Source organism: Oryx dammah, unplaced genomic scaffold (assembly GCF_014754425.2).
Source record: "Oryx dammah isolate SB20612 unplaced genomic scaffold, SCBI_Odam_1.1 HiC_scaffold_5, whole genome shotgun sequence".
Lineage (NCBI taxonomy): Eukaryota > Metazoa > Chordata > Mammalia > Artiodactyla > Bovidae > Oryx > Oryx dammah.
This window is the reverse complement of record NW_024070189.1, coordinates 8040209-8063633: the sequence shown is the minus strand read 5'-3', so window position 1 is coordinate 8063633 and position 23425 is coordinate 8040209. Positions and strand designations below refer to the sequence as shown.

The 23425-nt window shown below is 36.7% G+C and overlaps 1 protein-coding gene and 1 long non-coding RNA gene across 4 annotated transcripts in view; one reads left to right on the top strand and one right to left on the bottom strand.

Annotated features, from left to right (window-relative positions):
• Positions 1–318: 318 nt before the first annotated feature.
• NUDT12 (nudix hydrolase 12) lies at positions 319–14779 on the bottom strand. 3 transcript variants are annotated; one of them, XM_040239724.1, is made up of 8 exons: positions 14624–14779; positions 11833–12044; positions 10696–11285; positions 7485–7652; positions 5693–5806; positions 3381–3580; positions 1647–2435; positions 319–1585 (listed from the first exon to the last, which is right to left on the bottom strand). In XM_040239724.1, the coding sequence occupies exons 2-7, from the start codon at positions 12036–12038 to the stop codon at positions 2325–2327; spliced, it is 1389 nt and encodes a 462-aa protein (XP_040095658.1). In that variant the 5' UTR covers positions 12039–12044; positions 14624–14779; the 3' UTR covers positions 319–1585; positions 1647–2324. The 3 variants fall into 3 exon arrangements, with proteins under 3 accessions (XP_040095658.1, XP_040095657.1, XP_040095659.1); XM_040239723.1 differs by having other exon boundaries at positions 14530–14769; XM_040239725.1 differs by having other exon boundaries at positions 14461–14719.
• Positions 14528–23425, top strand: part of LOC120863476 — a 146203-nt gene continuing 137305 nt past the window's right edge. Inside the window, exon 1 of the long non-coding RNA XR_005721006.1 lies at positions 14528–14913. This is a non-coding gene — a long non-coding RNA (uncharacterized LOC120863476). The remainder of the gene's footprint in view (positions 14914–23425) is intronic.

The window sequence follows — 23425 nt, the reverse complement described above, 5'->3', positions numbered from 1 at the left end:
ATATGTAACTTTAAATCTGAAGATAAAATTTACTGGATGTGTACATGTGTATATGTTAAGTTTCTGTGTGTATATATAAAATATTACATATGTATACAAATATATGTGACCCCAAGTTGTAAGATTAAAAAGATTAAATACATTTAAATTATAAAAATTAAGCCTTCCAAATATGGCAACTTTGTAAAAGGCTTTTGTATTCTTTGTTTATACACTACTAATTTTAAACAGAGGAAGATAACTAAAATTTGGCTTTTTCCATTTTTCAGAAAACATTTATCAAAACATATTTTAAAAAACCACACATGACACACAAAACAGAAAATATACAAATATTTTAATGTATTGTTACCTTCCTTTTCATTAGGACACAATCATGGTACTTGAGTCTCTAATATTTCTTTGCTAGTCCTTTTATTTATGTGTAACTATCCACCTCTCAGAGGTTAGCAATTTAAGAATAATTATTAAAACAATAATTTACTTAGATATTGATTCTCCCTGAGTATAGGATTAAATATCAAAAGCTAAACATAAATTTTATTGATACTTTGTATTTTCTTGGCTATCCTAACATTATGAAAATCTAGGATTTTATGATGTAATCTTAGAATCTATAAGTATTAAAAGTACATTTGGGGTAATATGGAACTTGGAGTTATATTTTGTAATAATCAAGGCACGTCATTTTCTATATACTTATGTAGTTCAAATCTTATTATGTACTAAATGTCTTATATAAGTTTGAATTTTGTCTAAAGTCCTAATATCAATATCTTCATCTATTACTAAGAAAATCATTGTTCATTAGTAAAATGAAGTTTTGTTTAGAAAAGTTAACTTATTTAAATGAACTTTAGTGCCTAAAATTTTAATTAACAGTATTTGGTAAATAAATTTAGTCTTATCATTCTCTATTTTATTATATATTTATTTTCAGTAATAGTTTTTACTTCCTATTAGAGTGAGAATCCTGCACTGTGCAGTACAGACTGTTGTATCAATAATAATTGTAATTATAATTAATTGTATTAACAATAATTAATTATATTAACAATTATAACTAGTAATTGTGTAACTGTCATCAATTAATTAATCAATTCACTTTTAATGGATAAATTAAGTTCACCTTTTAGGATTTCCTTATCTATAAAAAAAGGGTAGTAAACTACATACATATATTGTTTTTAAGTTCTCTTCCAGTTCTACCATAGAATAGTAAAGAGTGAAATTATATAAATTTTTACATTTATAAAAGACCCTTTAAAGCAATTTCAAAATAACCTTCTAAAATATAACAGTTCTATGTTACAAAATTGTGAACTACTACAATTTGCTTTCTTTAAATTCATACTGATTCAGTTCTAAAATATAGTTATTATATAAATGCTTCTTAGAATATTGAAATAAGGCTAAAATCAAGATGCTGTATTTGAGTTTAATAAACATTAGTAATTATTATATAATTTTCTCCTAGTGAAGATACATTCCCTTATCACAAAATGACATAAGCCATTTTATTTAATAAGTAAATCTATCTGAGATTTTATTTAATATCTGACTTTGGAAAGAATTCCTTTCACATGTGTTTATCTTTTTTTTTTTTTATTTTTTATTTTTTTTTTTATTTTTTATTTTTTTCACATGTGTTTAATTTTAGGGAAAAAAGAAGAGACTTCTAATTTGTCTTAAAAAACAACTTTGAGTATAGTTAACAAATAGATATACTAATTAATTTTATGTTTAAGAAGGGGATCCCAGACACAATGATATTCTCTCACTTAAATTCTCCTTCCCTGAAGGTGTGGTATACTGATCACTAATAGAGTTGTTAAAATAGGAAATTCTTAACACTGATCAAAATAGATTAGTAGCAACACTATAACAGTGTCACTGACAGAACAATAGAACCAGGAGAAAAAAGTGGATCACAATGGTAAAATGAGCAAAAATCAGCCAATGACAACCAAAGGACCTTCATAATAATGAAAATATTAAAAATTAAGCTTAAAATTCATTACAAATATTTTGTCTCACTTTTCATAAAAGAACTTTAGTGAATGGTGAATGCTTATAAGAGGCAATGAAATTTAGGTTTATTTACATTTTAGAATCTACTTCTTTACAACATGATTTCTCTTATTAGAGATACAGTTTTGTGAGATAAAACTGTTGAGCACAACCCCCTCAAAAAAGTTCAGAGAATGCTGACTCAGATTTAACAAAAGCTGACATTCTAAAGAGCATTAAACATTTCTAATCTCACTTGAGGAATAAGTAGGATTAGAAATCAATTAGACATAGTCAAAGTTTAGTTATTTGATTTAGAGATTGGGGTTCATTCCAATCCAGTGTTTGATTAACTGATGTGCAATAGCTCGGCTCGGTGGAACAAAGAATGCCTGCTGCTTGCCTTTGGTCAGAACATCCACAACCTAAAATACACCACAGTAAAATGTATTAGGATTTCAAAACTATCATACTTAAATACTATTTCTATTCTTAAAACAATTTAAAATGTAATGACTTTCACAGTGACTAACAAAAGGAGAAAGTAATAACATCCATTTTCAACATGCAAAATTCAGTACAGTATTTTTAGTTGCTTCATTGAGTTAGTGATTCAAATTAAAAAATATTTCAGAAAGGCATTTTTCCTGATGAAAATAAGGTCATGAAAGAACAAAGTATATGCTACACATATATTTTCAAAGTGAAATGAACTTTTAGAAAAAATTTCCTTTTATCAAATTCTGAAAAAACTCTAATTTCTACTTTTTGAGGTTGAACATAAAATAAAAATAATTTTGTGAAGGCAAAGTGACAAAGGATTCCAGGTTATCACTACTGCAGTGTACCCCTGTCTTCTGTACAAAGACACTGATTTATACAAGACACAGACAAGTAATTTATCTTTCACTGTACTACTTAAGGATGAGTTTTAAAAAGTTCTGAGTATATCTTTGTTAAACAGTTTTGTCAGTCTTGTGAAGTGCATTTAAAATGATCAAGAATTTTTCTAAACTTTTATGCAGTTTTACTGATATTTTTAGTTACTTCTTTCAATACTATAAACTATGTCTAATAATAATATTCCTGCTTCTCATGTGAAATAATGACCACCCATTTTAAGGCCACTGAAAGGATCACTAATCTCAGGGAACAGCATCTGAAATAAGAAAATGGGACAGACTCATCATTACTAGAAGTATGTCACAGCAGGAGTAACATAGAGCACATCAATTATATTGTAATCCATGAATGATGAGGGGGCCATAGCCATTCATTCAACTTGTTGAAAACATGTATCCTTGCTACATGCCCAAACCAATACAGTCAGAGAACAATCAATAGGAGAAGGAAATTAAATTGAACTTTACCTGTTCTCTGGTGAACCAGCGGGCATCCTCTATTTCATTCTTGTCAACTTTAATTTCTGTAGACACTGCCACAGCTAAGCAACCAATCATTAAGGAGGAGGGCATTGGCCACGGTTGACAAGACACATACTGAACATGGCCAACTTTGACTCCACTTTCCTCTTCTACTTCTCTCCGAACAGCATCTTCTATTGTCTCCCCTAATCAAATGGGGCAAAAGAACAAGTAGCTGATGAACATGCCCTGGACATTTTGTGCTCCAAATGGTTCAAACCTTTGAAAATCACTTTGGACAGAAACCCAGTTCATAGAATCAGAAAGCAGAAGCCTAAAAGTAGATTGGAATTCAAGAAACATTATTTTTTTAAATATATGACTACATACAGAATCAAAATGCCAGGAAACTTTTCATTTCTTAAAGGCCTAAATTTGTTACATTTAAAAAATTGTAACAAATATCCAGTACCTACTTACTATTGGCTAAACACTATGCAAACATTTTATGTCTTATCTTGTTTATGTGGCTAACCTTTTCTTCACTAAAATCTTGAAACATTTTTCTTATGTTGTCAAACAACTATTACAGATAACACTTTTCCAAAGAGTTAAAAACCAAATAACACTAAAAGTTTAAAAATAGCATAAAATGAAACTCATTTTCTCTTTCCAAACAATTATTCTCTAGATAATTACTGACCCAGCTATGATAAAATAAAGTGATGCCTATAAATGAATTTATATTTCTGATTTATTGAAATGGAGAATTAGAATAAATGGAATAATTTGTAAGTTAAGGTTATCTGAAAGTTTAGAAATATTCTTTTATTTAAATATAGCTTTCTATTTCAAATAGATTGGTAAATTTCCTATATAAAATTAATTTATATTTATAAAAAATATTGTAAAGATAACTCTTACACTAGCATATCTGCAAGACCAAACCTAAATAAATATTAGCATGCAGTACATATTTAAAAACCCCTAAAATCAATAAGAAAAAAAGATTAAAAAACCAAAACAAAAACAAACAAAGAATATAAAATATAAAATTCAAGGGGAAAGAAACTGCATGCCTAACACACATCTGAAAAAGATGCTTCATCAGCAGGGAAATAAAAGTTAAAACTACAATGACATACCACTTCATATCCATCAGAACAGCAAATAAAAATCCTGATATTCCTAACTCTGTAAAGATGAGGAATAACAGACAATTTATGTACTTCCAGAGGCAGTGTAAATTGGCAGGGATATTTCAGAAAATAACTTGGCAATATGTGGAAATGATTAAGATGCTCATGGTCTATGGGCTAGCAGCCCTACTCTCGGATATACACCCTATGAAGGCCAAATGTACACAAGGATTCACTGCAGTGTTGCTGTTAATGGTAAAAGCTTATAGCAGAATGGATAAATGAATTGTGGAATATTCATAAATGGGAGGCTACATAACAGTTAAAAAAGTGACCTAGAGCTACTAGAGCAATCATAGTAATTAGGAGCATGGACCTAGAGCCAAATTGCCCAGGTCTGAATGCCTGTCCTATCACTCACTAGCTCTTTGTTCTTGGGCAAGTTATTCAGCCACTATGGTGAAATAGTATCTACTATGTAAAGTTGTATGAGGATAATATGATTTAATATACAGAAAGCCTTTGGAAAAGTTCGTATGTTTAGTACTATTTTTATCTATCAGTGTAGATTGATACTGGACATTGAGATTAAACATGTGCTAATTAGATATATTCATTTATTCCACAAATATTTATTGAATATTTATTGAACTTCTACAACATAGGCGGCATATACTCTAAGGGTTTGGGATAGAGCAATAAATAAAACAAAGTCCTTGCCTTTATGGAACTTACTTTCTTGTCCTAGCAAATAATAAATAAATAAAAAGAAAGATAGATAAGTAAATAAATATATACTTACATATATACCCTGTTAGGTGCTGATGAGTGCTCTAGAGAAAAGCCAGACTGGATAATAGGGACTGTGAATGTAGGATATGGGGTTAACTAATTTACTTGGTGCCATCTGGGAAAGTCTCTCTGAAAAGGTGACAACTGAGTCTAGTACAGAAGGAAGTGATGCCTTATATGAAAAAGCAAAGAATTTTTAAAACAGATGAAATTATTCCACTAGTGACAACAAAAATTATATTTAAAACACAGAAAATATTTTAAAATACCCCAGTTTTATAACATGATAGTTCATCAGAGATTACTTTCAAATGCTGTCCAAAATTTTTATTTAGAAATCATACGTAAAACGGCAATTACTATAAAAATTATACAGAAAAGGCGCACCAGGTTCAATAAATCCAGCGAGGCAAGTAAACATGCCTGGAGGAAACCTCTTCTGCCTGCCTAAAAGACATCTGGTCCCATCGGGATGAATAACTTGCATGATTACCACCGGATCTGTTTAAAAAAATCAGATATATGAATGATAGGGAAAAACAGTTTAGACTCACTGCGTAAAGGCACTAATAGGATAATACAAATGTGTACCTCCTGCAAGAACAAGACGCTTTTCTAGTTACAAGAGGTTGTTTCTATCTGCCTAAAGACAGAGTATTTCAGGAAAATTGCATAGAATACTGTCAGTAAGCTAAAGAAAGGCCCTTTTTGTCTTCTTTCTCATCTCAATAGCATAAAAAAAGCATGGGATAAAAATAAAAAATAAACATTAAAAAAATAAGCCAAGCATACTGTAAGTACACAATAAATGTTGATTTATTGTAAGTATTGTATACTTATAGTATGCTAGGCTTATTTTTCTAATTAGAAAGAAGTTTAAATAACTAATACATAGTATGGAGAAAATTCACATTTTACCATAGTAAATGTTTCCTTCCATTCCAATCCTTGTTGTTGTTTGTTGTTCAGTCACTAAGTTGTGTCTGACTCTTTGTGACCCCATGGACTGCAGCATGCCAGGCTTCCCTGTCCTTCACTATCTCTCAGAGTTTGTTCAAACTCATGGCCACTGAGTTGGTGATGCTATCCAACCATCTCATTCTGTCGCCCCTTTCTTGTCCTTAACAAAGTGTTTTTTTAAAAGCTAATATGGCTTGATGGTTAAGTTTAAGCCATTAAAATATTAATTTATTTAAATAACATTCACTGCATTAGTGACTTTCGGAATGATTCGAGAAGTCACTAATTCAGTGAGTTTGCCTCACTAGATTATGACTGAGCATCAGTAATCAAATGTGAAATGCTCTAAGCAGCAAACACCTGTCACCAGGCCATGAGCTTTACTTCCAGGAGACCTCCTCAGGTGTGGCTGGGTCTGTCCCTTTTTGCGCAGTTTTAAAGGGCTGGTTTATCAGATTTCCAAGTCCACAGCCAATTCAAAGCAGCGATAGGAAGAGAGAAGGTAGAGGCATACATCAGTAGTATGGAGAAGCTAGCTCCAGGCTGTTTTGGTGATGCCACAAGCAGGTACTGGACTGTGAGGGTGGTTTTTTTTTTTTTTTTCTCTCTTCACTAAATGGACCCAGATGGTGGGCTTTTGAAATCCTGTACCTCAATGCATCAAATTCATGCTGATTAGCCCAAGGTTAAGAAATGGTCAGTTATGTACAATGTCCTTTACTTAAAAGTCATCAAATTAGGTAATACTTTAATACTTAATACTGTATAGTAATACTTAATACTTTATAGTATATAGTAATACTGTATAGTAATACTTAATACTTTACCTAATACTATATAGTAATACTGTATAGTAATAAATACTTTAATACCGTCTGAGCCCCAGTGGCTCAGACAGTAAAGAGTCTGCCTGCAGTGTGGGAGACCTGGGTACGATCCCTGTGTCCGGAAGATCCTCTGGAGAAGGAAATGGCAACCCACTCCAGTATTCTTGTCTGGAGAATCCCATGGTCATGGGATCGCAAAGAGTCGGACACAACTGAGCGACTTCATTTTCACTTTCTTTCACTTTAATACTTATACACTTAATGGTTAAATTAAACATGCTTTTAATAAAAAGGTAAAGCTCCTTAGCAACTCAAAATCTTGTCTTTCCAGAATGTCTTATTCCCTAAGGTTTCCAGATGGCTGAGGTTTCACTGTAAAAGAAAAGGCTTACCAACTCTTGGGTATGATGTATTGTGAACACCATGGAGACTAGGACAGTCTTCTTTTAAGCATACTCTTTTATAGCCTCCTTCTTCAATTTTAGTTGCATTTCCACAGGTTGGGCAGAACTTATACCGACTGTGCCAGGCGAGAACAGATCTTGCTTGAGCTACAACCCCTATGACAGGAGCAAAAGAAGTTTTAATTCAATGACAAATGGTAAACAAGTTAATACATAAGGAAAGAACATTCTTAAGTCATAATAAAGACATGTACTATATTGTAGGTGTGTGATCAAAGGTTTTATTTTCCTATTTTTGTTATCAGTATATGTCTTTTAAAATAAAAGATTTAAATTCTACACATGACAAATGGAAATTAGATTCACCTTTAATCTGGACTAATGAAATAAAACTCTCATATAAGATGGATGTACTAACATCCATATACACTGTATTAGTTTAGGCTTTTACCATATGTGCTTTGTAAATTTTGGATATACATGACTCTAGTGTATACTGACTTTACAATAGTGAAGTTGCTCAGTCGTGTCCAACTCTTGGTGATCCCATAGACTGTAGCCCACCAGGCTCCTTTGTCCATGGGATTTTCCAGGCAACAATACAGGAGTGGGTTGCCATTTCCTTCTCCAGGGCATCTTCCTGACCCAGGGACTGAACTCGGGTCTCCTGCATCATAGGCAGACTCTTTACCGTCTGAGCCACCAGGGAAGTCCAGGGAAGACTTTACAATAGTGGCTTTCATAAAAATACACTACAAAGACAGTTCCTAACTTAGATTTGGACCATAAATGAAATATTACTAGGAAACTGTAGGAATCCACCTCTACTTTCCTTGGTGCCTAAGACCAAGGTGTGTGTCATTATGGAACATATTCTGTTTATAACTGGAAAGTACGTAGAATATTTTTTTTGACAATTATTTAAGACCTTTATTAACAGGTTTTTAAATATTGTGTTTACAACTCTTGTGATTAACTTTGTTTATGACAAAAATGCCCAACAGAATAAATCTTAAGACTATGTACACCCTGTCTACAACCTCGACCCTGATACTTCAAAAAATAATTAATATGGCCTGACCAAAAATAGTAGAATTGGGGCAAAAAGAGTAGAAATGCTACATTTCAAATGCCTGACAAAACTTCTCTCCCCTAAAATAGATAATTTGGTCTAAAGATTTTGAAATAAAATAACCATAAATAGCAATAATGTTTTAAACTGGGAAAAATGAATAAGCCATAAATTAAAACAAATGGAACAGTGACATTCAATGAACATAGGCAACATTAAATATCTGCCTGCTCTGTTACTCTGTAATATGTAACTTACCTCAAAGTACCTCCATTATTTCACTCTCATTACAATAAGAAAAGCTAACACTTATTGAGTACTTACTGTGTGTCAAGCACCCAGCAAAGATCTTCATATACATCATCTTATTTAATGTTTAGAGCAACACTATAATGTAGGTACCATTATTATCCTCATTTTTGGCAGGAGGAAACTAAGGCACACAAAGGTTATGGAACTTATAAAGTTACACAGCAGCTGAGTAAAAGAGCCTCAGTTTCCTTACTGTTTTTTAAGATCTTGTAATTACATGCTGCTGCTGCTGCTAAGTCGCTTCAGTCGTGTCTGACTCTGTGCGACTCTCTTTGAACACACAGCTTCAAAGAGGAGAAATTTTAAACTCATAGTGTTTTTTCCACAGATGCAGAGAATAAAACATAACACTCCTCATTTTGAGATGAGTGTCTAAGAGGTCTCTGGAAGAGCCTGCCAGGTTACCTAAGGGAAAGTGGACACTGACAAGTGACCCCCTCCTCACCTCCCGTTAACTCTTCAGTCTACTGTGGTATACCTTCTACTCCTATTCCATGGACACTCTTCTCGTCAAATACCAACAGCTTCATGTTACCAAACCAAAGGCTCTTAAAAAAGTTCTTTATCTTCGTCTTACTCAAACTCTCTGCAGCATTCAATATATTTGACTAGTAACTCCAACAAACACTTTGCTGTCTTGGTTTCTACGAGCACATTCTCCTGTTCTTACTTGGAGCCATACTGGCAACACCATCTTTGATGGCTCCTCTCCTATCTGACCTCTAGAACTCAGGGGGATTCAGGCGATTCTCAGGTTCCCTTTCTTGCTTGCTCTCAACTTTTTATGCAACCTCAAAGTATCCTGGGATTTAAACACCGCCATTGTGTTGATGACTCTCATACAGGTATATTCTAGTTCTTTCCTCTTTGTTCCAGATTCGGTTTCCCGTCTCTAAAACTTAACATGCCCAAAGATAAAATCTTCATTTATTTGCTTCAAGTCTGTTTCCCTTGCTCTACCCATGACTGTATTATTTTTATCAATAAAGCTTATTAGTACCAAATGATTAAAGTTTCAAACTTAGCAGTCCTTTTACTCTTTCACTTCATTATTATATACTCCACACCCATTCCATTAACAAGTACTGCTGATTTTCTCTCCAAAATATACCTTGACTGTATCACTTTTCCTCCATCTCTCCTATTATCATCTTAACAACTCAGGCTGTAGTCTATGTTACCATCATCTCTCTCTCACTTGTAAGTCTCAACCTACTATTCAAGCCCTATCAGTTCTACCTCTGTAATATCTCATAACTCTCCCTTTCTCTCTGCTCCACTAATCCAAGCCACTGCATTCTCTTACCTGGGCTACTGTAATCTTCAACCTCCTCTTAACAGGATTCCTGACTTCCACACTTAACTATCTACAGTTCATGAGCTACAAAGCAGCTAGAGTGATTTTTTTTTTTTTAACACAGGCCAGATTACAACATTTAAATGGAATTTAGGATAAAATCCCTCATTTCTGAGCATGATACATACAACCCCGTGTGAACTGGTATAACAAGCAACAGAAAACAAAGCAAAATAGTCAAGGTCTTTGCCAGCGTGTTTAGTGTATAGCAGGCACTCAGTAATCATTCACTGAACAATCAAATGAAAGCAGTATGCATTAGGGTTAAAACTGCTGTTACCACCCAGAAGAGTAGTCCTCTAGGGTAAGAACATCAGGAACTTTCTACTGAAGACAGCCTGATTTCATTGCTTCCTAGAAAAAGTGTGCTTCCTAGAAATTGCAGATACAGGCAATTCTAATCCAGTACCCAAAATCAGATTGTTACCAATACAAGTAAACAAGTGTTCACTTCTTACCAGCTTCTTTTTCTTTCAATTGTAGAAGAGCTGGCATTGGTGGATGAAGAAAATAACAATTTTCATGCCTTTGCTTAAATTCTTCAGCAGCAACAGCATCTATACCTAAAGCAAACCAGGCAACCAACCCATCTTCTTCTTCTTTTGAGACTTCCCCAGCATAATTAAAAAACTCTTTTTTCATTTCAAGTTCTACTCCAAGGAAAATCAAGGTGATCTTCTCAGGCTGAGCCAAATAATCCTTTATATCTGTGTAGTTCAGCTGACAAAGCCTGACTTCTGGCTGTTGAAAACTTTCTTTATTGCCACCTAGAGTAACCAAGGGATTTAAATCTGAGAAAAGGATATAAACTGTGGCTGGATGGCTTTCTTTTGCTAACAGCCAGTCAGAATTATTTCTTTTTTCACTTTTCCGGTCCAGTAGTGTCTTGCTAAAATAATTTTCACGTTCTTCCACTTCATTGGTTAGGAACCAAGGCTTCTTCCCACCTTTAGCATTGGCTAATAAGTTAGCTATATGCTTATAACCCCAAAATTTAGCTATATCCAGTGCAGTCTGCCTTGATTTGTTGACAATGGATCTGTCGCACCTGTGGATGGAAGCAAAAAATAAACTAGCAAACATTTATTCAGTATTTATTACAATAAAATTTTCTAGATATACATGATAGTCCCTCTATTTAATAATTATATAATTTCATTTTCTTTTAGAACATAATATATTAATGGAAAGGTTAAAAACCAATCATAAATGATTAAAAGTTAGAAACAGTGGATGTTTAAAATTTCTGGAAGATTATTTGTAAAATAAAAAGCAAACATTTTAGGTGCTGTAAGGAGATATTGAATTTTTACAATAAGTTTTCAGTAGTCATAGTGGGCAGATTTACATTTTTTATTTTGGAAAAAAATTAGATTAACTCATTAACTGCTTGGCTATTAAGTATGAAAAGTTAATTCCCCAATAAAAAAGTTAAGTTTTAAATTAGAAATTATGCTATTATATAACAAGACTGTTCAATGAGTTATTTACAAGCCCAATATTATAAATATGGCTATATGAACAAGTGAAAAGAAAATACATTATCCATAAATTAAACCAGACACTCTTCAGGTGGCACAGCCTAAAATGTTTACCCTTTCTCAAGTAGAAATTGGACAACATCTGGGTGCCCATTCCTTGCAGCATACATTAAAGCAGTCCAGCCATTTTCAGAAGTTTCATTGAGAAGAGATGGAGAATGACTGAGTATTGCTGTTAACTTGGCAATATCTCCTTCTGCAGCTGAATAGTGAAACTGGGATATTATTTCTTGATTCAGACTTCTTTTTACAGAAGACATTTCTTCCTTAAAACAGGAAAATAGGAAAAAACTCATTTACAATTGCTTTCTTGTATCAGTGATTGAACATTATCAGAGTGCTGATATAATTAGAACATTAGTTATGGTTTCTAAAACGATTTACTCTTAAAAAGGTAACTGTCAAGTGTCATCGCAAGATACACTTAAAAACTGTTATCAGTTGAGAATTTTAAATGTAATTCAATATGAAGGATGTATAAAATAATGTATAAAGAACTTTGGTGGAAAAGAGTTGAAGGGAGTGACATCAGTGAGAGGGAGGATAAGGTAAAAGATATGACAAACAGGAAAGTGCATTGGAGGCAAACCAGAGGGACTTCAATACAGATCAGGGCATGAGGGGAGTTAAAGTAGATAGAAATAAAGCAGGTGTTTTTAGCAGATGACAAGTAGTATTCTCTTAGACTACATGATACTAGAAATAGATCTGTCCTTTCAGGGAAATTATGATCCTATTCAAAGAACTAAGTTTCATGTGAAAAAAATGTATTGCTTTACCTTTCACAGGGATTGATTAATCCATCAGGGATTGATTTTTGCTCATGGTGTGAGGTAAGGGTCACAATACATTTTTATCCCAATAGATAAAATCCATTTGAGTCAGGGTCATTCTCAAATTTATTGTCTTTGTCCCATTATATTGCAGTATTAGACTTGTCATAAATGAGATGACCATATATTTTTGGATCTATTATTTGTTTTATTGGTCATTTAGTCTACCCTTGAATCACAGAAGCTTTTAAAATCAACTTTGTCTGCTTTGTCACCCTGTTACTTCAGTAAGAAAGAACTGTTCTATGTGCGTGTGCATGTGTGCATGCCAAGTTGCTTGAGTTGTGTCCGACTCTGTTGGACCCCATGGTCTGCCACCCACCAGGCTCCTCTATCTACGGGATTCTCCAGGCAAGAATAATGGCGTGGGTTGCCATGCCCTTCTCCAGGGGATCTTCCTGACACAGGGATCGAAACTAATTGTTCCATATCCTCTAAAAAATGCTTCCTAATTGTGGGCTGAATGTGGTAGGGCACAATTTTGGGGGAAATGGTTCATATTTCAGTTGTCTATAAACTCCTCAAAGTACTTTTTTTTAAGGTTTTTTTTTTTTTTTTCTGTGAAATTCTATTAAGAAAATATTTGGGATTGTAACTAGGTTTCTACCTTCTGAGAATAACCTACTGAGGCTATAAAGAAAGGTTATATAATCCATAATTTTTGACAGCAGTTGTCTTTAAGGTTCTGACTGCAATTTTGTTTATCAATTGTCTATCAGTAGCAGCATGACAATATTTAAAGAAAAAAATGGGCCGGAGATTAACTTTCTTATTTTGTGTCTGTTCACCTTAGCTGTTTATTATCTTTCTGCTACCTATAAATAGGCTAAAACTACTCACAGGAATAGAGACAAAATACTGAAATTCTGTACATAAATTAGGAGGGGTGACTTCTGGATTAGAAAACAATTCATTTTTTTGATTTCCCCTAGAATTTACTTCACCATTCTCTTCATATTAAGATTTCTAAATGCATTAAAAACATTATGAATAACAGAAGCTACTTTTCAGGATTTTATTTTGCATTTCAGGATTTATTTATTTTTATTTTGCTGTATTCTGACTCATGTATGGCTTTCCCTTTGAAGTTGCCTTTTCCTTAAAATCATATCATCCAGGTTCTTCAGTTTGGTTTACTATAGGCAATATTTAAGTCATGGTCACTTCCTCACTTCCTCCACAGTCCACTCACTCCCGGTTGACTGCAAAAGTGGCCTCCAAAAATACAGTACCATTCACTACCCACAGTGCATTGTTTATGCATACAGTATTTTCAGGAGAAAAGAGTAGAAAATGTATTCTTTCCCCCCTTACGCTTTCTCGCCAGAAAGGCCGTCTAGAAACAGAACCATTACTCATTCCAGAAGAGCACACAAAGTCTAAAGTCCAGCTCTACTGTTCGATTTACTTTTTCATTTCTCCTCAGGTTCTTCTGAAGACAGGGTGTTTGAAGGCAGGATGAGGTGATTCAGTTAGCCTAATGCTGCCCTTGCTTTCCAAGAATATGGACGATCCTCAGAGACGGTTTTAAAATATCTTGACTTTAAAGGGTCTCACACCTTGAACCAAACCAACACCCAGTTTTATGGGTGTGTGGACCAGGGCCCCTGACTGGTCCAAGGCCACATGGCTCAAGTGATAAGGCAGACCTCACAAACAACTTTGTCACTGCGGTCACCGACCCGAATTTCTGGGGCATTCCCGAGGACCAGCTCACCTACCAAACGCCCCCCTCCCCTCCCCATGCACAGTCTCCCCAGCGTCTCCAAGTTCCTTGAACGTCTGTTTCCGTGCCAGGACTGTGAGAATTCTTTAAACACAGTGAAGTGAACCCACAGCGAATCCCCACCTCACAGATTGCGCTGGGTCGGCTGCGCGCCCAGCCCCCTCCCGGAAGCTCAGGCTCTTAAGTCCACACCTGCGTCCGCGCCCTAGCGCGAGGCTGCGCCACACCACCCAACAGCGCAGGGCCCGTCAGCGCGGAGACAGAAAGAGCACAGAGAACTGGTTACCAGCTCCAGAAGGGGCCCTGGGCCCGCCAACTCGTCGCTTCTGCTACTAACCCACAGGTGACCACAGTAAAGACACCGGGGTTTGTAGTCCAAGAGCCGGGGAAACCCCACACTCCGGGCCGGATGGAGCCTCGCGAACTTCCGGTGAAGGGCAGGTGTCCGCGCACGGCTTTATGGGAGATGTAGTTCGAAGGTCACACACCGAAGATGAGAGAAAGCTGGGGGCTGGCGAGTGGAGGCGTTGCGAAGCCAGGGCTTGAAGTCCAGCGGTGAGGACAGGCTTCCTAGCGGTGAGTGAAGGTCTGTTTTGTTTTGTTTTGTTTTCCCCCGTGGGACCGAGGTGTCTAAAGCGACGAAAACCTGTAGGTCTGTGCGAAGTTTTGAGTTCTCCAGAATTTCACACCCAGCCCCCACAAGCTTCTTTCATGTATAGTTCAGTGCGTTGGAGTGTTCAAAGCATTCTTTCGTGTTTAAACAAACTTGGAATATTGGCTGGACCAAATCGTTCCAGTGTAGAACCTTAAACGAGTTGTTGGCCTCAGACCCTCAGTCTCCTCTTTCGAGAAATGGTCCCATGTATTGATGCCTACCTCATTCAGTACCCCTCTAAAAAGTTTACGTCAGTCGCCTACACCACCTGCTTGGGTTGCTATGAAATTGAGGATAAAGTATGCAAAGACCTTAGGACAAGTGCGAGGTCTGCAGCTAGTACACGCAACACAATTATTATTGTTGCTGTTATTATTTAATTTGCTGTGTTGTCATGCTCCAAAACCTACTCAGATCAAGTGATTTGTGATTTACAAAGCTCGGCATTGTTAGCCTTCTAATTCCCAGATTAGGTGTTTTTTTTTTTTTTTTTTTTTTACTAAATTGCCCACTTGACATTCAGTAACAGATAAGGAGTCTCGAGGTAGACCCTTGCTTCCTGCCCCATTGTAGTCATTGGAAGTTCCTTTTCTCAGTGAAGTTTTTGCGTGCCCACCCACATTGTACTTTCATAACTACTTTTTTTTTCTTCTAACTTTGTTCTATGTTTCTTTCTCTGAGTAGGTGTTATCAGTTTTTAATGATTTTAATGATGAGGCAGGATATCAGAAATACTAAGTTTAGTCAACTCACTTGGAATACCAAATCTCTGTATTCATACATATCTTAAGTAAGTTAACAAACGCATCTATATTAATCAACTAGTGTACATAAGGGCTTCCCTGGTGGCGCAGATGGTGAAGAATCTGCCCGCATCGCAGGAGATGCTGGTTCGGTCCCTGGGTTGGAAAGATCCCATGGAGAAGGGAATACCTACCCACAACAGTATTCTTGGGGCTTTCCTGGTGGCTCAGACCTTAAAGACTCTGCCTGCAGTGCCAAGAGACCAGGGTTCGATGTTTGGGTAAGGAAGATCCCCTGGAGATGAATACATAGTGTTCCTTCCAGTCCTTTGGATTCTTTTAAAATGAATTCCAGACATCATATTATTTTATTGATAAGTATTTAAGGTTAAGCTTTCTGGAATTATGCATATATCTAAATTATAAAAGGGCTTTTAAAAAGAACATTATTGCAAAATGATTAGTACTAAAATGTTAACAGTACTCTTGCCTGGAAAATCCCATGGATGGAGGAGCCTGGTGGGCTGCAGTCCATGGGGTAGCTAAGAGTTGGACACAACTGAGCGACTTCACTTTCATGCACTGGAGAAGGAAATGGCAAGCCACTCCAGTGTTCTTGCTTGGAGAATCCCAGGGGTGAGGGAGCCTGGTGGGCTGCCGTCTATGGAGTTGCACAGAGTGGGACACGGCTGAAATGACTTAGCAGCAGCAGAGGAACTAAAAAAAGCCTCTTGATGAAAGTGAAAGAGGAGAGTGAAAAAGTTGGCTTAAAGCTCAACATTCAGAAAACGAAGATCATGGCATCTGGTCCCATCACTTCATGGGAAATAGATAGGGAAACAGTGGAGACAGTGTCAGACTTTATTTTTCTGGGCTCCAGAATCACTGCAGATGGTGATTGCAACCGTGAAATTAAAAGACGCTTACTCCTTTGAAGGACAGTTATGACCAACCTAGATAGCATGTTGAAAAGCAGAGACATTACTTTGCCAACAAAGGTCCGTCTAGTCAAGGCTATGGTTTTTCCTGTGGTCATGTATGGATGTGAGAGTTGGACTGTGAAGAAAGCTGAGCGCTGAAGAATTGATGCTTTTGAACTGTGGTGTTGCAGAAGACTCTTGAGAGTGCCTTGGACTGCAAGGAGATCCAACCAGTCCATCCTAAAGGAGATCAGTCCTGGGTGTTCTTTGGAAGGACTGATGCGAAAGCTGAAACTCCAGTACTTTGGCCACCTCGTGTGAAGAGTTGACTCATTGGGAAAGACTCTGATGCTGGGAGGGATTGAGGGCAGGAAGAGAAGAGGACGACAGAGGATGAGATGGCTTGATGGCATCACCTACTCGATCGACATGGGTTTGGGTGGACTCTGAGAGTCGGAGATGGACAGAGAGGCCTGGTGTGCTGCGATTCATGGGGTTGCAAAGAGTCGGATGCGACTGAGCAACTGAACTGAACAGAATATCATAAAGGAGACCCTCAATGTCAAATTTAATTGTCTTAAATTTTATTCTATATTTTACAATTGGTTTGCTGAAATCAAGACCTAAACAGTCTCCACATTACATTTGATGTTTTTCTGTATGTAGGTTCCCCTTTAATTTTTTCATTGCCGACTATTTGTTAAAAAATAATGATTCTGTAGAATTTCACACATTCTGAATTTTGCAAATTGTATGTATACATATGATGTCCTCTCTCTCTCTCTTTTTTTTTTTTGTAAACTGATAGTTAAATCTACAGGGTTATTCAGATTGCAGGATTTTTGTTTTTTCTCTGGAAAAGACTTCATAGGTGTTATTGTTTACTTCCTGTTGCATAGCTTTAAGAAGCATTCACTATCTGGTTATCTTTCTGTCACGTTATGATTTGGTTTTTGGGTTCAGATGTTGTCAACCTGATAAAGTTTGCAATAAACAACATAAATTTTCTTCTCACCTCTTCAGCTAATAGTTTTAGCAACTGCTGATGATTGCTGTCTATGTCCATTATTTCATTATTGTTGTTGTTCAGTCACTAAGTTGTGTCCAAGTCTTTGTGACCCCATGAACTGCAGCAGACCAGGCTTCCCTGTCTTTCACTATCTCCTGGAGTTTGCTTGAACTTAGCTCCTTTGAGTCAGTCATGCCATTCAACCATCTCATCCTCTATCACTCCTTCTCCTCCTGCCCTCAATCTTTCCCAGCATCAGGGTCTTTTCAAATGAGTCAACTCTTTGCATCAGGTGGCCAAAGTATTGAGTTTCAGCTTCAACATCAGTCCTTCCCATGAACACCCAGGACTGATCTCCTTTAGGATGGACTGGTAGGATCTCCTTGCAGTCCAAGGGACTCTCAAGAGTCTTCTCCAACACCATAGTTCAAAAGCATCAATTCTTTGGCCCTCAGCTTTCTTTATAGTCCAACTCTCACATCCATATGTGACTACTGGAAAAACCATAGCCTTGACTAGATGGACCTTTGTTGAGTTACAAAATGGTAATATTCTTATTTGATCATTAATTCTTCATTTACTAACAGAAATTCTTTTATAATAATAAACTTTACATCATTAAATATTTGTACAGTTTTTATAGGAAGAGTAAGGTGATTTTTTTCCTGTATTTCCCAGTTTTCAGAATGTGTTAATTCCCTTGTCATTTTCTAGTTTTCAAGTATATTTATGAACTTATGATGGAGAAGGAAATGACAACCCACTCCAGTATTCTTTCTTGGAGAATCCCATGGACAGAGGAGCCTGGTGGGCTGCAGTTTAGAGTACTGCAAGTGTAGGACATGACTTAGAAGCTAAACCACCACCAGATGAACTCATGGATGTTAACATTTTTCATACATTTCTAAAATGTTTATTATTTTTATGCTCAAATTCTTCCTTATTTGGCCAGTGGGTACTGAGTGGGTTCTGAGTTCTTTTGACCAGGCGACTATAGTGCTTGATAGTTTACTTTCTTTCTGGCATAACAAAATGTTTTAGACTCTTCTTGTAGATACTCTGTGCAGACCTGGAATCAGCCCTTTCTCCTAGGTGCATTGGTTCCTTTTAGTAAAAAATTGTATTTAGATACCACAGCCTTTGTACTTGGGTGCTTGTTGCTAATGTGGTACTGAATACTTCTCTGCATGTAATGCTTTTTTAGGGAAGGTTATAGATCCTATCCAATGAGCATTTATATTCCAGGGGCAATAATGGTGCCAACACAGATTTTAATGCCATAGTGTTTTCATTTTATTACTTTCTCATTTAGAAACTTAAAGGTTCCTCAATACCTCAGATAAAAAGTTGAAATTCTTTAGCCTAGCATTAGATACCTTCCTTAACATGGACCCAGTGTGTATATTTAGCTGTATTTTCCCGAGAATATTCTGTATAAACTGTCTCTGATCCTGCCAAACTGACTTATAACTGACCTTGATACCTCTTACTCTTTCTTACCTCAGTATTTTTGTTCATGCCACTTTTCCTAACTTAAATGTTTTCCCTTAACTAAATCCAACCCATTTCTCAAAGCCTGGCTCAAGTTTCTCTTCTCTTGTTTTTTTTAGATCATTGTTGAGCATATTTTTATCAGTTCACCATCAACATTCCTTTCTCCTTGCCACTTCAGCATTTGCTAGACCTTCTTCTAGTTGCCAGCAACTGTATATATATATATAATATATATATATATATATAATTTGCCTGAGGGCTTTTTTCTTGTCACCACTTGTCTTCCTACTCAGTAGATCAGCAATACCAGTTAATTAATATTGCCTGGGAACACCCTTAGCCAATTACTGACATGAGTGAGTGTATAAATTTCTCAGCCTTTCTTACTCTTTCACTACCCTGTTGTAGACTTGCTACCAGATTCCTCCAGTAGTATTAGTCTCTTTTTATCTATAGTGGACACTTGATTAATGACCAGTTCTTTATTACCTACTTTCCTTTCCTTATCTCTCTTTCTCCCTCTCTTACAGTTGTTTCCTCCTTTATAACTGGTTTCATGAATTGGTGAATCTTTGTCTCAGAATTTACTTCTGGGAAAAACTAAACTAAGACAAGATTTTTCCTTTTTTGAATTCTTAACCTCTATCATATAGTGGTTAGCTTTCTTTGCATAACTTGAGAGGATCATAAACCATCATTAAATAAATAAATCACTATTACCACTCATTCTGGATCACATTATTTTTTGTTGTATATGTGAGGGTCAGTATTATTGCATATCCATGCATGAAATTTGGATTGATTGCCTTTGAGTCACATAATTTGGTGTTCAAATTTAAAATCACTCTTTTCTCTCTGTTCATTCATTGTATTACTTTCCAAAATTGTTTATCTCTCACTATTACCAGACCTCTAAGACCTCATGGCGTTGCTTTTTTTTGGGATTGGAATGAAAATTGACCTTTTTCAGTACTGTGGCCACTGCTGAGTTTTCCAAATTTGCTGGTATATTGAGTGCAGCACTTTCACAGCATCATCTTTCAGGATTTGAAATAGCTCCACTGGAATTTCATCACCTCCACTAGCTTTGTTTGTAGTGATGCTTTCTAAGGCCCACTTGGCTTCACATTCCAGGATGTCTGGCTTTAGATGAGTGATCACACCATCATGATTATCTGGGTCAGGAAGATCTTTTTTGTCCAGTTCTTCTGTGTATTCTTGCCACCTCTTCTTAATATCTTCTGCTTCTGTTAGGTCCATACCGTTTATGTCCTTTATCAAGCCCATCTTTGCATGAAATGTTCCCTTGGTATCTCTAATTTTCTTGAAGAGATCTCTAGTCTTTCCCATTCTATTGTTTTCCTCTATTTCTCTGCATTGATCGCTGAAGAAGGCTTTCTTATCTCTTCTTGCTATTCTTTGGAACTCTGCATTCAGATGCTTATATCTTTCCTTTTCTCCTTGGCTTTTCACTTCTCTTCTTTTTTGTAAGGCTTATTTGTAAGGCTTCCCCAGACAGCCATTTTGCTTTTTTGCATTTCTTTTCCATGGGGATGGTCTTGATCCCCGTCTCCTGTACAATGTCACGAACCTCATTCCATAGTTCATCAGGCACTCTATCTATCAGATCTAGGCCCTTAAATCTATTTCTCACTTCCACTGTATAATCATAAGGGATTTGATTTAGGTCTAGCGGTTTTCCCTCCTTTCTTCAATTTAAGTCTGAATTTGGTAATAAGGAGTTCATGATCTGAGCCACAGTCAGCTCCTGGTCTTATTTTTGTTAACTGTATAGAGCTTCTCCATCTTTTGCTGCAAAGAATATAATCAATCTGATTTCGGTGTTGACCATCTGGTGATGTCCATGTGTAGAGTCTTCTCTTGTGTTGTTGGAAGAGGGTGTTTGCTATGACCAGTGCATTTTCTTGGCAGAACTCTATTAGTCTTTGCCCTGCTTCATTCTGCATTCCAAGGCCAAATTTGTCTGTTACTCCAGGTGTTTCTTGACTTCCTACTTTGGCATTCCAGTCCCCTAGAATGAAAAGGACATCTTTTTTGGGTGTTAGTTCTAAAAGGTCTTGTAGGTCTTCATAGAACCGTTCAACTTCAGCTTCTTCAGCATTACTGGTTGGGGCATCGACTTGGATTACTGTGATATTGCATGGTTTGCCTTGGAAAACAACAGAGATCATTCTGTCAGTTTTGAGATTGCATCCAAGTACTGCATTTCAGATTCTTCTGTTGACCATGATGGCTATTCCATTTCTTCTGAGGGATTCTTGCCTGCAGTAGTAGATATAATGGTCATCTGAGTTCAATTCACCCATTCCAGTCCATTTTAGTTCGCTGATTCCTAGAATGTCGACATTCACTCTTGCCATCTCCTGTTTGACCACTTCCAATTTGCCTTGATTCATGGACTTGACATTCCAGATTCCTATGCAATATTGCTCTTTACAGCATCAGACCTGCTTCTATCATCAGTCACATCCACAGCTGGGTATTTTTTTTGCTTTGGCTCCATCCCTACATTCTTTCTGGAGTTATTTCTCCACTGATCTCCAGTAGTGTGTTGGGCAGCTACTGACCTGGGGAGTTCCTCTTTCTTCATCCTATCATTTTGCCTTTTCATACTCTTCATGGGGTTCTCAAGGCGAGAATAGTGAAGTGGTTTGCCATTCCCTTCTCCAGTGGACCACATTCTGTCAGTAAAGTAATGCTCAAAATTCTCCAAGCCAGGCTTCAGCAATACGTGAACTGTGAACATCCTGATGTTCAAGCTGGTTTTAGAAAAGGCAGAGGAACCAGAGGTCAATTGCCAACATCCGCTGGATCATGGAAAAAGCAAGAGAGTTCCAGAAAAACATCTACTTCTGCTTTATTGACTATGCCAAAGCCTTTGACTGTGTGGATCACAATAAACTGTGGAAAATTCTGAAAGAGATGGGAATACCAGACCACCTGACCTGCCTCTTGAGAAATCTGTATGCAGGTCAGGAAGCAACAGTTAGAACTGGACATGGAACAACAGACTGGTTCCAAATAGGAAAAGGAGTATGTCAAAGCTGTATATTGTCACCCTGCTTATTTACCTTCTATGCAGAGTACATCATGAGAAATGCTGGACTGGAAGAAACATGAGCTGGAATCAAGATTGCTGGGAGAAATATCAATAAGCTCAGATATGCAGATGACACCACCCTTATGGCAGAAAGTGAAGAGGAACTAAAAAGCCTCTTGACGAAAATGAAAGAGGAGAGTGAAAAAGTTGGCTTAAAGCTCAACATTCAGAAAATGAAGATCATGGCATCTGGTCCCATCACTTCATAGGAAATAGGTGGGTAAACAGTGGAAACAGTGTCAGACTTTATTTTTTTGGGCTCCAAAATCACTGCAGATGGTGACTGCAGCCATGAAACTAAAAGACACTTACTCCTTGGAAGAAAAATTATGACCAACCTAGATAGTATATTCAAAAGCAGAGACATTACTTTACCGACTAAAGTCCATCTAGTCAAGGCTATGGTTTTTCCTGTGGTCATGTATGGATGTGAGAGTTGCACTGTGAAGAAGGCTGAGTGCTGAAGAATTAATGTTTTTGAACTGTGGCATTGGAGAAGACTCTTGAGAGTCCCTTGGACTGCAAAGAGATCCAACCAGTTCATTTTGAAGGAGATCAGCCGTGAGATTTCTTTGGAAGGAATGATGCTAAAGCTAAAACTCCAGTACTTTGGCCACCTCATGCGAAGAGTTGACTCATTGGAAAAGACTTTGATGCTGGGAGGGATTGGAAGCAGGAGGAGAAGGGGACAACAGAGGATGAGATGGCTGGATGGCATCACCTACTCGATGGACATGGGTTTGGGTGGACTCCGGGAGTCGGAGATGGACACAGAGGCCTGGTGTGGTGCAATTCATGGGGTCGCAAAGAGTCGGAACTGAGCGACTGAACTGAACTGAAGACCTCATGGACCCTGTGTTGCACTTTTAGATGTAAGAACCAGTTTTAGTTGCTCTGGAAAGTTACTCTCTACCTTTTTTTTGTACCCCGCAAGTGAATGTTTTGTGTCATACATAGACTGTTTCTTAAGACAGAAATACGTCAACTGATTCCTGCAGATTTAGTGAAAATCTGTCCAATTTTCTTCCATCTAGATAGAAACTTATGAACAATATATAAATAGATGTTTATGTAGATAATCTTACTTGGTGATTAATCTTATATTGCCTGGAGATATGTGTCATTTTTGCTACACATTGCTTTTAT

What these genes read in the sequence shown, in the direction of transcription:
- NUDT12 (XM_040239724.1), bottom strand. Translation starts at nt 12,038, where the DNA reads ATGTCTTCTGTAAAAAGAAGTCTGAATCAAGAAATAATATCCCAGTTT. An exon ending in CAATTTCTACTTGAGAAAGG is followed by an intron (nt 11,286 to 11,832) that starts GTAAACATTTTA and finishes TTCCATCCACAG; the next exon opens with GTGCGACAGATCCATTGTCA. An exon ending in ATTGAAAGAAAAAGAAGCTG is followed by an intron (nt 7,653 to 10,695) that starts GTAAGAAGTGAA and finishes CTCCTGTCATAG; the next exon opens with GGGTTGTAGCTCAAGCAAGA.